This window comes from Melospiza georgiana, chromosome 8 (assembly GCF_028018845.1).
Source record: "Melospiza georgiana isolate bMelGeo1 chromosome 8, bMelGeo1.pri, whole genome shotgun sequence".
Classification (NCBI taxonomy): Eukaryota; Metazoa; Chordata; class Aves; order Passeriformes; family Passerellidae; genus Melospiza; species Melospiza georgiana.
In genome coordinates, this window is record NC_080437.1 from 23678601 (window position 1) to 23692269 (window position 13669).

The 13669-nt window shown below is 59.3% G+C and overlaps 1 protein-coding gene across 1 annotated transcript in view; it reads left to right on the forward strand.

Moving 5' to 3' along the window:
- SLIT1 (slit guidance ligand 1) overlaps window positions 1–12959 on the forward strand; it is a 61135-nt gene extending 48176 nt beyond the window's left edge. Inside the window, exons 19-37 of the mRNA XM_058029088.1 lie at window positions 32–175; window positions 282–448; window positions 1500–1632; window positions 2524–2592; window positions 2956–3027; window positions 3253–3324; window positions 3600–3671; window positions 6110–6273; window positions 6596–6720; window positions 6903–7000; window positions 7633–7772; window positions 8155–8248; window positions 8422–8559; window positions 8982–9219; window positions 9307–9437; window positions 9529–9683; window positions 9754–10042; window positions 10356–10567; window positions 10650–12959. Coding sequence (XP_057885071.1) covers window positions 32–175; window positions 282–448; window positions 1500–1632; window positions 2524–2592; window positions 2956–3027; window positions 3253–3324; window positions 3600–3671; window positions 6110–6273; window positions 6596–6720; window positions 6903–7000; window positions 7633–7772; window positions 8155–8248; window positions 8422–8559; window positions 8982–9219; window positions 9307–9437; window positions 9529–9683; window positions 9754–10042; window positions 10356–10567; window positions 10650–10894 — 2758 coding nt within the window. The 3' untranslated portion in view covers window positions 10895–12959. The remainder of the gene's footprint in view (window positions 1–31; window positions 176–281; window positions 449–1499; window positions 1633–2523; window positions 2593–2955; window positions 3028–3252; window positions 3325–3599; window positions 3672–6109; window positions 6274–6595; window positions 6721–6902; window positions 7001–7632; window positions 7773–8154; window positions 8249–8421; window positions 8560–8981; window positions 9220–9306; window positions 9438–9528; window positions 9684–9753; window positions 10043–10355; window positions 10568–10649) is intronic.
- Window positions 12960–13669: the final 710 nt, after the last annotated feature.

Sequence of the window (13669 nt, forward strand, 5' to 3'; positions counted from 1 at the left end):
TGTAGGTGCCCTTGTTCTCTTCCCTCTGCAGGATGCTGAGGAACAACCGCATCAGCTGCATCCACAACGACAGCTTCACAGGGCTGCGCAACGTCCGCCTGCTCTCCCTGTACGACAACCAGATCAGCACAATTGCGCCGGGTGCCTTTGACACGCTGCAGTCCCTCTCCACACTGTATGTCCTGGGCCCCGGGGGATGCCCCCAGCCTGTGCACCTTGCTGCAGGTGCCCTTGCCTGGTGCTTGTTCAGGTGCTGCCCTGGTGCTCTCTCCCGTGTGCAGGAACCTGCTCGCCAACCCCTTCAACTGCAACTGCCAGCTGGCCTGGCTGGGGGACTGGCTGCGCAAGAGGAAGATCGTGACAGGGAACCCTCGGTGCCAAAACCCTGACTTCCTCCGGCAGATCCCGCTCCAGGATGTGGCTTTCCCTGACTTCAGGTGTGAGGAAGGTAACTCATGGGCCCTGCAGTGGCAAGGATGAGGGGAGATGAGGTTGCTCCTCCCAGGATGACACTGTGCTCCTTGTCCCAGCACCATGCTTGCTGCCAGGATGTGCCTGTGGCAAGGCAGTCACTCAGGGGGCCCCATGAATGCCCTCCCCTAATGATATAAAAGTTTCTCTTCCTGGTACTCAGCCTTTGGGCACTCAAATATCCACTCTGAAGCCAGAAGAGGAGTTTGCACTCACTGCACCTTGGGGCTTTTATATGTAGGTGGGTCATAAATATGCTGGCAAACACTGTGCCCTGGGTGCTGACGAGCAAAGCCCAGTGGGATTCATCCTGCTCCTTCCCTTCTCAGCCTTGCACATGCACCGGAGCTGGCAGTGGGCAGATGGAGCAGACAGGGAGTGTGCGTGGGGAGAAAAACCTCTTTTTAGTTTTTTTTTTTTTTTTTAAATTTAGAGCAGCTTTTGAGCCCTCTGGAAAATATTTACAAACAAGCCATCCTTTCTTCTGCTTTCCCTCCTCCACCCCGTCAAAGACTGAAGGGTTGCATCCTGCGCCTTTCCTAGCAGTGCGAGATAGCATACGGTTTTCCCAGCAATGCCTTTCCCGAAGGATTCCAGCATCATGGCAGGGAAGGGGAGCAATGCCAGCTGCTCTGGCTGCTCAGCATAGGCTCCATCTAACCTGTGTCTGGAGATGGGTGAAGGAGCGTGTTTCAGGAGGATTTGAAGGATTGGGCCCCTTCTTCTGTGCCGTTATCTGTGTTGTTCCTGTGACTGCATTTTGCATGAAAATGGTGAAAATCAGAGCAGCCTGGTGCTGGCTGGTTGTATCCACACCAGTAGGGCAGGTGATTTCTGGGTGCAGGAGCAATTCCTGCACTGCTAATTCCTGACTGATATTGTCTGCAACACCCTGCTTTGGGGGCGGGGGAGGATGGTTGGCATGGGAGAAGAGCCATCCTAGGCTGGCACAAGGCTTTGAACCTGGCCTCACACAATACCCAAGGGCTGGACCCTGGTGACTTGATGGCTTTCCATGCTTGGTGCAGGTAAGGAAGAGACCACCTGCATCCCCCGGCCACAGTGCCCACAGGAATGCACCTGCCTCGACACGGTTGTCCGCTGCAGCAACAAGCATCTCAAGGCCCTGCCCAAGGGGATCCCCAAGAATGTCACAGAGCTGTGAGTAGTGGGCAAATACCCAAGCTCTCCCTCTAGCCCTCCATCAACTTTACAGCTCTGGGTGGGGGGCTTCTGCTGTGGGGTTGCAGGGCAGAGACTCCTGGGCTCCTCCTCACACCCTCATCCTGGCTTGGTAGTGGGGGTAGAACACGACCCATCCAAGGTATCCTGTCCAGCCCCAACACCAGCAAGTGGCTCAGCAAGAGTTTCTCTGATGATTTGGAGCAATCAAGGGTATTGTGCAAGAGGTGTTGTCACCCAGCAGCTGAGACCCTTGTATTTGGCCCTTGGGAGGGGACAGTGAGGGGCAACCCCCTGCTGCAGCTGTGTTCCCCTGTAAAGCTCAGATGTGCATGCCAGAGCTGGATGTGCAGGCTCCGTGATGCCCACTGCTGTGAAAGGGACTCTGTACCCATGTGAGATGAGGGATGGCAGCAAGTCCTGTGTGCAGGGGGTGCGGGCACTGGTTGGGCATACATATATATGCACAGCACCCCCGCAGCCCCCTCCACTGTCTTGCACACTCCTCCTCTCTCTGCATCCCGCTCCATCTCTCACGTTCTCACACATGCCTTGGGAGCGTTACAGCCTCCCACGCTGCCATCGCATGTGTAAACGCAGCACTGGCTGTGCTGGCACACGTGGGCTGCTGGGAGAGTGTCCCCAGGGACATGCCTGCAAACCCAGGTGTGCTCCTGCACTCACACACAGCTCCCCTGCCAGCCCAGGAGTCCCCTGAGAGCCCCTTGGGCCCTGGGTGCAGGAGGGAGGTGATGCTGGAGATGCTCCTTGCAGCCTGAAGTCCATGGTGGTGCACAGGAGAAAGAAGGAGAAGAGGGAGGGATCTCCTGCTTCTCAGTCACCCCGAGGTGCTTTTGTTCTCCCTTGCAGCTACCTGGATGGAAACCAGTTCACTCAGGTCCCGGGGCAGCTCTCCACCTTCAAGTATCTGCAGCTTGTGTAAGTAGCCAGGAGCAGGAGCCCAGGCAGCTGGAGGCACTGCTGGAACCTGTGGGTGAGGGCAGGGCTGTCTCCATGGTGTGTGATCCTGAGGAGGGGTCTGGCAGTGTGTGGGGACCCCTAACATCTCTCTGTGTGCCCCCTCTGCTCTGGAGCACAACTGACAGGCAGCAATGCTCAGCCTCTGGCTGTTCATCCCCTGGTGCCAGGCATGGACCAGAGAGGGGACAAGTGGCATTGCTGCCATCACCCTGCGTGACAGCCCTGCTGCTGTTTGCCCCCCATTGCAGCTGAGCAGGCTGGGGAGCAGTAAGAGGGGGCAGAGCCCAGCTGGCTCCAAGCCCTGGGGTTTCTGTTTTGCAGTGATCTGAGCAACAACAAGATCAGCTCCCTGAGCAACTCCTCCTTCACCAACATGAGCCAGCTCACCACCCTGTAAGTGAGGTCCCTGCAGTGCCACACGGGGCTGCAGCCCAGCTGAGCTGTGTGGGCTGTTCTAGGGGACCCTGAAGACTGGGAGGTGCTGGGGACACCAGGGTCTCCTTCACCCTGTGCCTGGGTGAAGCTGTGCTTTGAGATGGAGCTCAGCAGGGGCAGTGTGTAGCCCAGGGAGGGTTTCTTATACCACACACTGCTGTGCTCCTTGTTTCCCTCCCGCAGGATCCTCAGCTACAACTCCCTGCAGTGCATCCCTCCGCTGGCCTTCGAGGGCCTCCGCTCCCTGCGGCTGCTGTAAGTACCTGCCCTAAGTACAGCCCTGCAGGGCCCTTCCCTGCTGCTGCCCGTGTCCCTGTGTCCCCTGTGCCCACCTGGAGCTGGGTGCATGCAGGTGGGCAGGGGGAGCACAGGAAGGTTCGTCTGCTCTCAGAGCAGATGGTGCATTTGCAACTGTCACAGTGTGGTGGGGTTCAGTTCTGCCACCCACAGCTGGACCTGTGGGATGGGGCCACAGTCCTTGCTGCCCACCTTGGAGCCCTGGGCATTGCAGGACCTTCTGTTCTCTGCAGGTCTCTCCATGGCAACGACATTTCCAGCCTCCCCGAGGGCATCTTTGCAGATGTCACCTCCCTGTCCCACCTGTGAGTATCTCCTCCCACTCCTCAGGGCTCAGGGCTGGATGCAGGCTCCACAGACCTTTAAAAACTACAGGGCTGAGCTTGGCTTCCCTGGGGGATGAGCTGCCTTTTCCCCTCTTCTCTGGGCTGGTACCCGCAAGATGATTTATTGGATAGTGCTGTCACCTGCTGCCTGTGCTCAGATCCAGGTGTGCAGCTGAGTCTCCCAGTGCTGCTGGGATGTCCCTGTGGTCTTAGGTGGATGTGTTGTGGGGTCCTTCCCCAACCCACTAGATCTCTGGGGTCCCCCAGGATGTAGGTAAACCATGCAAAGTGGTGTCACAGCTGTGGGTTGGCAGGGGCTGCTCTGACACACACCAGTGTGTTGTTAGCCTTCTGCCAGTGCACTTCCCCCCAACAGCCCCCCAGTCTGTCACCGAGTATCCTCCTGCCAGTGGTGGTGTTTCAGCCTCTCTCTGAGTGGGCCTGCACTGCCCTGTACCCACCACCCAGGCCCAGGGTTTAATTTTGCTCACAGTGTCTTTTTAGTTCCCTGCCTGTCTCCTAACTAAGCTCTTCCCAGCTGCTGCTCCTGGCATCCTGGGCATCTCAGGCTATTCCTTCAGTCTGCAAAGAGCATTTTGATACCCAGTCATAGCCTCCTTGTTTTTTGGGGACCAACACTGCTTGCTCTGCTCCAATTTCCCTTGGCTGTGCTGCCTTCACTGCAGACAGCTGGCACTGCCAGTTCCCACAGGCTGAGCCCTGTCACAGCCAGTGCTGTGGGTGCTTTAGGACCAGGTTAGTCAGCCCCAGCAGATCTGCTGTCCCTGCTGCCTCACCTCTGGGTGCCATCTCCTTTTTCACATGTGTTTGTCACACTGGCCCTCCATCACTGCTGGCCTTTGCAGTCAAGGAGGGTTCAAAGAGGCATCCAGGCCCTCCCCCTGCCACTTCATCCACTGCTTCTGTACCCTTTTCTGCTGTGGAGCAGAGCAACCCTCCATCCTCATTTTCCTCTCCCAGAGCAATTCCTTGCTTCCCCCCAGTGCTGTCTGCACGAGCTCTGGCCATGACCCACTGCTCATTTCCACCAGCCCACTCCTGTGTCTCTGTCCTGCAGGCTTGTGCAGCAGAGCCCAGGCTGGCCCTGCAGCTCCCATGCAGGCTCTGTTGTTTCTGCATGGCCTCAGGGTCCTTTGCAGTTTGCTGGCCCCAGGCAGCTTTGCCTGTGTACTGGAGAGGGGCTGCCAAGAATGTCTGGCAAGAATGCCAAGCGTGTGAGTAGTGTGCAAGAGTGTGAGTGGGTGTGCAGGAGTGTGAGTAGTGTGCAAGTATGTGAGTGTGAGTAGTGTGCAAGAGTGTGAGTAGTGTGCAAGAGTGTGAGTGGGTGTGCATGAGTGTGAGTAGTGTGCAGGAGTGTGAGTGTGAAGAGTGTGCAAGAGTGTGAATAAGTGTGCAAGCGTGGCCAATGGAGGAGAGCCCGAGGGCCAAGCATGGAGCACTGCATGGGCAGTGGGTCTGGCAGCAGGGTGCTCTAACTGGACAGCATTGTGGGGCTGTGAGTGTCCCAGTCCAGCACTGTGGGGCTGTGCATGTCCCAGTCCAGCATTGTGGGGCTGTGTGTGTGTGTCCCAGTCCAGCATTGTGGGGCTGTGCGTGTCCCAGTCCAGCACTGTGGGGCTGTGCATGTCCCAGTCCAGCATTGTGGGGCTGTGTGTGTCCCAGTCCAGCACTGTGGGTCTGTGTGCGTGTCCCAGTCCAGCACTGTGGGGCTGTGTGTGTCCCAGTCCAGCATTGTGGGGCTGTGAGTGTCCCAGTCCAGCATTGTGGGGCTGTGAGTGTCCCAGTCCAGCACTGTGGGGCTGTGTGTGTCCCAGTCCAGCATTGTGGGGCTGTGTGCGTGTCCCAGTCCAGCATTGTGGGGCTGTGAGTGTCCCAGTCCAGCATTGTGGGGCTGTGTGCGTGTCCCAGTCCAGCATTGTGGGTCTGTGTGTGTCCCAGTCCAGCACTGTGGGGCTGTGTGCGTGTCCCAGTCCAGCACTGTGGGGCTGTGGGTGTCCCAGTCCAGCACTGTGGGGCTGTGTGCGTGTCCCAGTCCAGCATTGTGGGGCTGTGAGTGTCCCAGTCCAGCATTGTGGGGCTGTGTGCGTGTCCCAGTCCAGCATTGTGGGGCTGTGGGTGTCCCAGTCCAGCATTGTGGGGCTGTGTGCGTGTCCCAGTCCAGCATTGTGGGGCTGTGAGTGTCCCAGTCCAGCATTGTGGGGCTGTGTGCGTGTCCCAGTCCAGCATTGTGGGGCTGTGTGTGTCCCAGTCCTCCCATTGTGGGCAGCACTGCTGGTGGTTCCAGAAACGGAGGAACGCTGGTTTGCCAGTCATGTGGCATCCTGGCCAAGTGACAGAGTTGTGCCCAGTTCCCTCTGTGTGGCAGCAGGTGCAATTTTGCCCCTCTCCTCGTGCAGAGCCATCGGGGCCAACCCCCTGTACTGCAGCTGCCACCTGCGCTGGCTCTCCAGCTGGGTCAAGACGGGCTACAAGGAGCCAGGCATCGCCCGCTGCGCTGGGCCCCCCGACATGGAAGGGAAGCTGCTGCTCACCACCCCTGCCAAGAAATTTGAGTGCCAAGGTGAGAGGTGCCCATGCTGTCTCTCCATACCCTCCCATGGGCAGAGCAATGCTTTGTGAGTCTGGGTGGCTCCAGGATTTAGTCTTTTGAGTTGCCTTGTGGAGGAGAGGGACCAGGTTGCTTCCATCCTCTTACCTGACTGGTGGCACTTCCCTGGTGACTGAGCAAACCTGTGGCTGTCCCGTTGCCTGGTGCAAAGACCCTTGGACAGGCTCTGCTCCCAGCAACACCAGAGGCTCTGCCCCGCCACTGGTGCCCACAAAAGCACACATTCTGATCACTCCTCACACTGATGGTCATCTCCCTGCCTCCCCTCCTACAGGCCCACCTGCCCTGAGCGTCCAGGCCAAGTGCAACCCCTGTCTCTCCAGCCCCTGTCAGAACCAGGGCACCTGCCACAACGACCCCCTTGGCTCCTACCGCTGCACCTGTCCCACTGGCTACAAGGTACCCTGCTCCAGGGGTCCCCAGTGCAGGGGGACGTGTCCCTGCAGAGGGCAGGGGAGCAGCGCCTCTGCCATGCCCCTGTGGGCCCTCCCTGTGTGCCACAGCATCCTGCTGAGCAGGGTGGGCAGAGCTGGGCAGCTGCTGTGGCACCTCCTCGCTCCCACCTTTCCCTCCTTCCCCAGGGCCGTGACTGCGAGGTGCCACTCGGTGGCTGCTCCTCCAACCCCTGCGCCAACGGGGGGACCTGCCAGCCTCAGGAGGGGGAAGGAACTGGGTTCAGGTGAGTGCTGGACAGGAACCCATGAAAGCTGGGTGTTTGGGCAGTAGCATGGGACCCCGGCCTCCCATGCAGAGAAGTTCTGATAATTCCTTCACCTGCTGCGTGTTCCCTTGGGCATGTAGCTGGGATATTGCATTTGCATGGGAGCTCCAGCTCTTTCCCATGCCTCCCAGCCCAGAAGGCTGCAAGGTGGAGGTCAGTGGGGGAGAGGAGGGTACCATCACCACAGAAGGCAGGAGGAGGGAGAAGGGTTTTGGACTGGTTGCTGTGGTCCTGGAGTCACTGCTGCTCCCTGAGGGGCTGTCTTACCCTCACACAACCCTCACTGCTCTGAATGCTTTAGGCCATTCTGGGAATCAGGCTGCAATTAGGAGCTGAAAATAGTTGGCAGGCTGGGGGTGAGGAGCTGGGCTGTGCAGCCCCTCCCTGTGCTGAGAGGCCTCTCAGCCTGTTGTCGTGGCAACATAGCATCCTCGGGCAGGCTGTGCTGCCACCCACCCCTGTGCCCAGTGTTTGACAGGAGGACACCAAACCCAGCTCTTTGCCAGGTCCTGTGCTGGTTGTTTTGGGGCAGCCACCCCAAAATGTTCTGTTTCATTTTCCTCCTTGACACTGCCCTGTCCCCATGGCAGGTGCCTGTGCCCAGTGGGCTTCCACGGCCCGAGCTGCCACACCACCAGCGACCCCTGCAAGGAGCACAGCTGCGAGAATGGGGGCTCTTGTGTGCCCAGTGCCACCAACTACACCTGCCTTTGTCCTGCCCACTACACAGGTACCTGGAATGGGGGCTAGCCATCCCCAAATGGCACAGACCTGGCATGGGAATGTGCCCAGTGATTTTACCCATCCATGAGGGCTGAATAGCTCCTCTGCCTGCTGCCTCAATGCCCATTGCCATGGGCTCTGGCTGGGCTCAGCTGTCCTGAGTTTGGGTACACCCAGCTGAACCCCCACACCCTGGGATGCCCTCAGTGCCTGGCTCAGGCAGGAGCTGCCTCCAGGGAAGGAGGACCCTGTGCCTGTGGGGTGAAAGCTGTGGGCTTGGCATCTCCCTGTCTTGAGCTGAGTCCCCCAGGGGTCCCCTTTGCCCTGTGGGCACTGGGGCTGCTCCTCTGGTCCTGGAGCTGCTGGGCAGCCCCTCTTCTGCCTTGCAGGGGAATTCTGTGAGCAGCCACCCAATTTCTGCTCAGACGAGCTCAACCCCTGCCAGCACGACTCCACCTGCATCTCCACCAGTCAGGGGCCCAGGTGAGCCCCCTCCTCTCCAAACCACTTTTTCTGGCTGGCTGGGGGTGAGCAGCTTTGCTTTTTGGGGACTGCAGTGAGAAGGCATGGAGAAGGGGGGTTACAAGGGGAGGAGCAGGCACCCACTGGTGCAAGGGGGAAGGAAGGGGCAGCCTCGAGCCCCCTGCCTGCCCCAGGTGTGAGTGTGCACCCGGCTATGTGGGGAGCAACTGCAGCGAGGACTTCGACGACTGCCAGGACCACCGGTGCCAGAACAACGCCCGCTGCCTGGATGAGGTGAATGGCTACTCCTGCCTCTGCACCGAGGGCTACAGGTACCACCAGGAACACCTGGGACACCTGGGCTGCTGGGGATGGTTATTGCCACTGTGTAGAAGGGACAAGTCCTGGATACCAAGTCCATCCATCCATCCATCCATCCATCCATCCATCCATCCATCCATCCATCCATCCATCCATCCATCCATCCATCCATCCATCCTCAGTGTGAGAGGAAGGAGTGAGGCTGGGAGTGTGTGTCTCTGTGGGTGGAGGCTGGGGGAAGCCAGCATCATTGAGGAGGGACCCCAGGGCACAGCTCAGCATCCAGGCATCAGAGGGATGCCTGGATGCTGTGTCTGGGAGAGCCTCCGCAGGGACCCCAGATCAGGGGCGTGCTGTCAGAGCCCTGTGGGGCATTGGGCAGGGTGTAGGGCTCTTTCCCAGCCCCCAGCCCAGCAGCACCTCGGCCCCACAGTGGCCAGCTCTGCGAGATGCCGCCCCACACCGCTGGCCAGCCTGGCCTCTGTGAGCGAGCTGAATGCCAGAACGGGGCCCTGTGTGTGGAGCGGGGTGCCCGCGCCCTGTGCCAGTGCCTGCCTGGCTTTGGTGGCCCCAAATGTGAGAAGCTGCTGAGCGTCAACTTTGTGGACCGTGACACGTACCTGCAGTTCACTGACCTGCAAGACTGGCCCCGGGCCAATATCACCCTTCAGGTGAGGGCTAGGAGGGCGTGGGGGCATTGAGGGATGGCACTGGGGGTCTGCCCCAGGGATGTGGGCTCCCACCTCTCTCTCTGGCAGGTCTCCACGGCTGAAGGCAATGGCATCCTGCTGTACAATGGTGACAGCGACCACATGGCTGTGGAGCTGTACCAGGGCCATGTGAGGGTCAGCTATGATCCTGGCACCCACCCCAGCTCGGCCATCTACAGGTACCTGGCACCCCTTCTCCACTCACTGGGGACGTCCACCCCCATTGCTTTGGCCTGGGGGCATCCTTGGTGACCCAGCCATCCCTGCCAGTGCTGAGACCATCAACGATGGGCAGTTCCACACCGTGGAGCTGGTGACCTTCGACCAGATGGTGAACCTGTCCATCGACGGTGGCAGCCCCATGACCATGGACAACTCGGGCAAGCACTACACGCTGAACAGTGAGGCTCCCCTCTACGTAGGAGGTAAGACAGGGACCGGGTGATGGAGGCCATGGGGGGCATTGGGGTGCGCTGATGGTCCTGCTCTCCCCAGGAATGCCTGTGGATGTCAACTCGGCTGCCTTCCGCCTCTGGCAGCTCCTCAATGGCACCAGCTTCCACGGATGCATCCGCAACCTCTACATCAACAACGAGCTGCAGGACTTCACCAAGACGCGGATGACGCCGGGGGTGGTGCCGGGCTGCGAGCCCTGCCGCAAGCTCTACTGCCTGCACGGCATCTGCCAGCCCTCGGGCGCCCAGGGCCCCGTGTGCCACTGCGAGCCGGGCTGGGACGGGCCCCACTGCGACCAGCCCCGCGGCGGGCCCTGCCAGGGGCACAAGTGAGTGCCCTTACCCCACTGGCTGCCCACCTTGCCCTGTGGCTGCTTCCTGGTGCCAGTCCCGTGCCATCATAGTGGTGCCCTGTCGTGACTCTGCCCTGCTGTGCCACTAGCACTGAATTATGCCAGGCTGTTCTGTGCTGGTGCCATGCCTCAGCCACACCTGTACTGTGCCGTGATGGCTGTCCTGTACCAGGTGGTGCCGTACTAGTTGCACTACAGCGCTGGTGCAGAGCCAGGCCATACTGAATGCTGGTGGGCTGTGCATGCTGGCGGCACACCAGCAGGTCCTGACAGCAGTGTATGCCCACAGGTGTGTGCACGGAGTGTGCCTGCCCCTTGATGCCCTCTCCTACAGCTGCCAGTGCCACGAGGGCTACCAGGGCGCGCTCTGCAACCAGCCTGCCGAGCCACCCGACCCCTGCCGCCACCAGCCCTGTGTCCATGGCCACTGCCACCTCACACCAGCTGGCCAGCCCACCTGCGAGTGCCACGATGGCTACACCGGAGCCCTCTGTGACCAAGGTAGGTGCTGAGGAGGGGGTGTCCAGGGAAGGCAGCCCCACGCCACCGCACCAGGCTGACCATTGCTGTCCCACTCCCACAGAGCCGGAGTGCCGCGGGGAGCCGGTGCGGGACTACCACCAGGTGCAGCGGGGCTACGCCATCTGCCAGACGACGCGGCCGGTGGCCTGGGTGGAATGCCGGGGCACCTGCGGCGGCCCTGACGCCGGCTGCTGCACCGGGCTGCGGCTGCGGCGCAGGAAATACGCCTTTGAGTGCAGCAACGGTGCCACCTTTGTGGAGGAGGTGGAGAAGCCCAGCAAGTGTGGCTGCAGCCAGTGCCTGTGAGCAGCCACCGGCCCTGCAGAGCCGGGGGGTTGGCAGGGAGACCCCCCCGAGCCAAGGACCTCACTTTACACTGCGGGCATGGTGCTGCTCTCTGGGTGTTCCAAACTGCAGCTGCATCTGAGGAGCCCAGCAGAGGGTAGAGCTGGTGCATCTAGAAGTTTGGGAAGGAAACAGAAAAAAAATAGAAAGAAAAAAAAAAGAAAAAAAAACCCCACAACAAAGCAAATGTGTAGATAGAGAATTTTTTTAAGAACTGCAGCTACACAGATATGTGGATATGGAGTGGGCACCCTGCCTAGGTGCCCTGACCTCTCCCTGTGGCACTCTGCCTCCCTGCCAGTGAAGCCCCACAGCCATGGAGGGCAGTGCCTGCATCCTGGGTGAGTGCCCTCCCTGGCAGCCCTGTCCCTTGTATTAGCCCAGCGATCTGAGGGCTTTTCCAACATGTGTGACAGGAGGAGGGAGGCCTGCTGTGGCAGAGCCTTGTGATCTATGGCCATGGCTTACAGTGGGCTGTGTGGTGCAGCCACTGTCCTGCAGTCCTGGTGAGCCCAGACCTGGTTTCCTGTCCTCTCTTCCAGCAGCCCTGGCCTCTCTCCCTGCAGGGTGCTGTAGCCCTAAGTACCCCAGATAATGTCCCCAGCTCTGTGGTCCCAGCCTGACCCTCGGTGACACCCCCAGTCTGTGCATACTGGATGGGCTCTGCAATGCATGGGCACACTCGGTCATTGTGGTCCCATCACTGTGGTCACATCAGGACCACACTGGTGGAACAGGACCAGGGCAGTGCCAGGCACAATGAATGGAGGACAGGCAGCAGTGCACAGATGTCCCTGAGGGTTCCCGTGCCAACCTGCCCTGTGCCATGTGGCCAGCACTGTGCCATTCCTGTGGAGAGGGCCCCACATACCCCTGGCTCAGCCAGGTGGCTCTGCCCAGAGGTGGGAGCTGTGTGAGGGCAGCACAGGAATCCCCTTTCTCCAGGCTCTCTCCCAGGGGAGCAGGCCTGCAGCTGGATGAAGGTGCCCCCGTGTGCCACTGCCCCAGCCAGCAGGAGCAAGAGGCTGCTGGGACAGCTGGAATGCAGGTTTGCCATGCCCATCACCGGGGCCTCAGTCCTGTGTGTGCCAAGGTGAAGAGGCTGGAGATGTCCAAACCTGCAAGCCTGGAGCCAACACCACTGCCAGGGCATGACTGATCAGCTCTTGGACTCAAGTGCCCATACCCAGCATCTCTCCAAAGCCCACAGTGCCAGGACATGTGCTGTGCTGGTGTGGGAGCAGGGGCACACTGGGACCTCCTGCCGGGGTACTGCAGGCACCCAACATCCAGAGCAGCATCACCTCTACAACTGTGGGAGCCAAGGATAGCGGGGGCCCAATCTGGACACTGCACATGGCTGGACAGTGAAACACCACATCCCCCTGTGGACAGACTCACCCCAGAGCTGCAGTCCTGGGTCCCTCCATCTCACCGCTCCAGCACTTTGGTTTCAGGTCTGCAGTGCCAGCTGTGCCCGGGCTCCAGGCACCTCCACTGGATACACCCAGCTCTGCAGGTGCTGTCCCCGTCCCTGCTCACCACTGGCATGCAGGGCATCTCCACCACCACGGGGATGTGTTTCTGCCACAAATGCCCTCTCCATGGGAGCTCCTCTGCCACACAGAGGAGCTGGGATGCGTCTCATTTTGCCTGTGGCCCACCCGGGGCTTGGTTGTGTTGTGTTTCTGTTCTTGCTGTATGCTAACCGCTAAAGTATCTCTTTATACAGAATACTTACAGATTCTAATATATATTTGTATTTCATTTTGTTATAGTATTTTTATATGTTTGGGGTCAACAAATGATGTTTTCTTTTTGTTTACAGATGCTACTGGGCAGGAAAATGACAGTGGCTTTGTTTGGCCCGTGGGGTTTGTGTGTGTCACTATTGAAGACGCTGGTTTGTACTAGGCTGGCGAGGGAGGCGCTGGGCATCCTTCCGCTGGCAGAGGCTGTATTGTTTTAGGAGGTGTTTGGTATTGTCTATGTTGTCTTCCATGTGAACATGACATTTATTCATTCAGAGGCTTGGCCTCTTCTTTCCTGCTGGGGAGAAGGGAGAAGCTGGTTCTTGGGAGCTGCTGAGAGTGTGAGGAGGTAGCCCAGGATGGAAAGGGTTGGTTGTGCCTTGGGGGATGATTTCCTACTCCTGGAGCAGCCCTGGCCAATGCATTGTCCCCATGGTGCAGGGACAGCCAGGGTTATCCATGCAATGCCTTGCAAAAGCAGCCCTCCCTGCCAGGGTCTTGCACGTGGGAAGCTGAAGGGCCAGTGCCCGCCTTGGGGATGGAATGGCTCCAGGGGAAAACAGGCACTTGTAGCTCTCTGGGGAAGGGTAGAGGGGCCTGGGCAGCAGTCCTCAGGACCACCTGAGGTTGCACTGTTGGTGCCACAAACACAAGTCTGCCACAGCTCAGGCACTGGTATGGGAGCACTGAAACCCCACAGAGGCATTTATATGCCCCCTCCATAGGGAGGGGGTGGCAGTTGGAGGGTGCCAGCCTGCTGTGCCCTACCTCGTGCACTCACTCACCTTCAGTCTTCCCCACTTATCACACCAAACAAACACTGATATCAAAGAAACGTTTAATAAGCGGCAATAAAATACGGACCTTTAGAAAGCTCATAGGGTGAATACTGACAGTGAGGAAGAAAAGAAAACAAGGTGGTGGGAATCCTTGAGGAGTTCAGATCTGGGTCAGGGACCTTTTACCTGGAACAAGAACACAACTT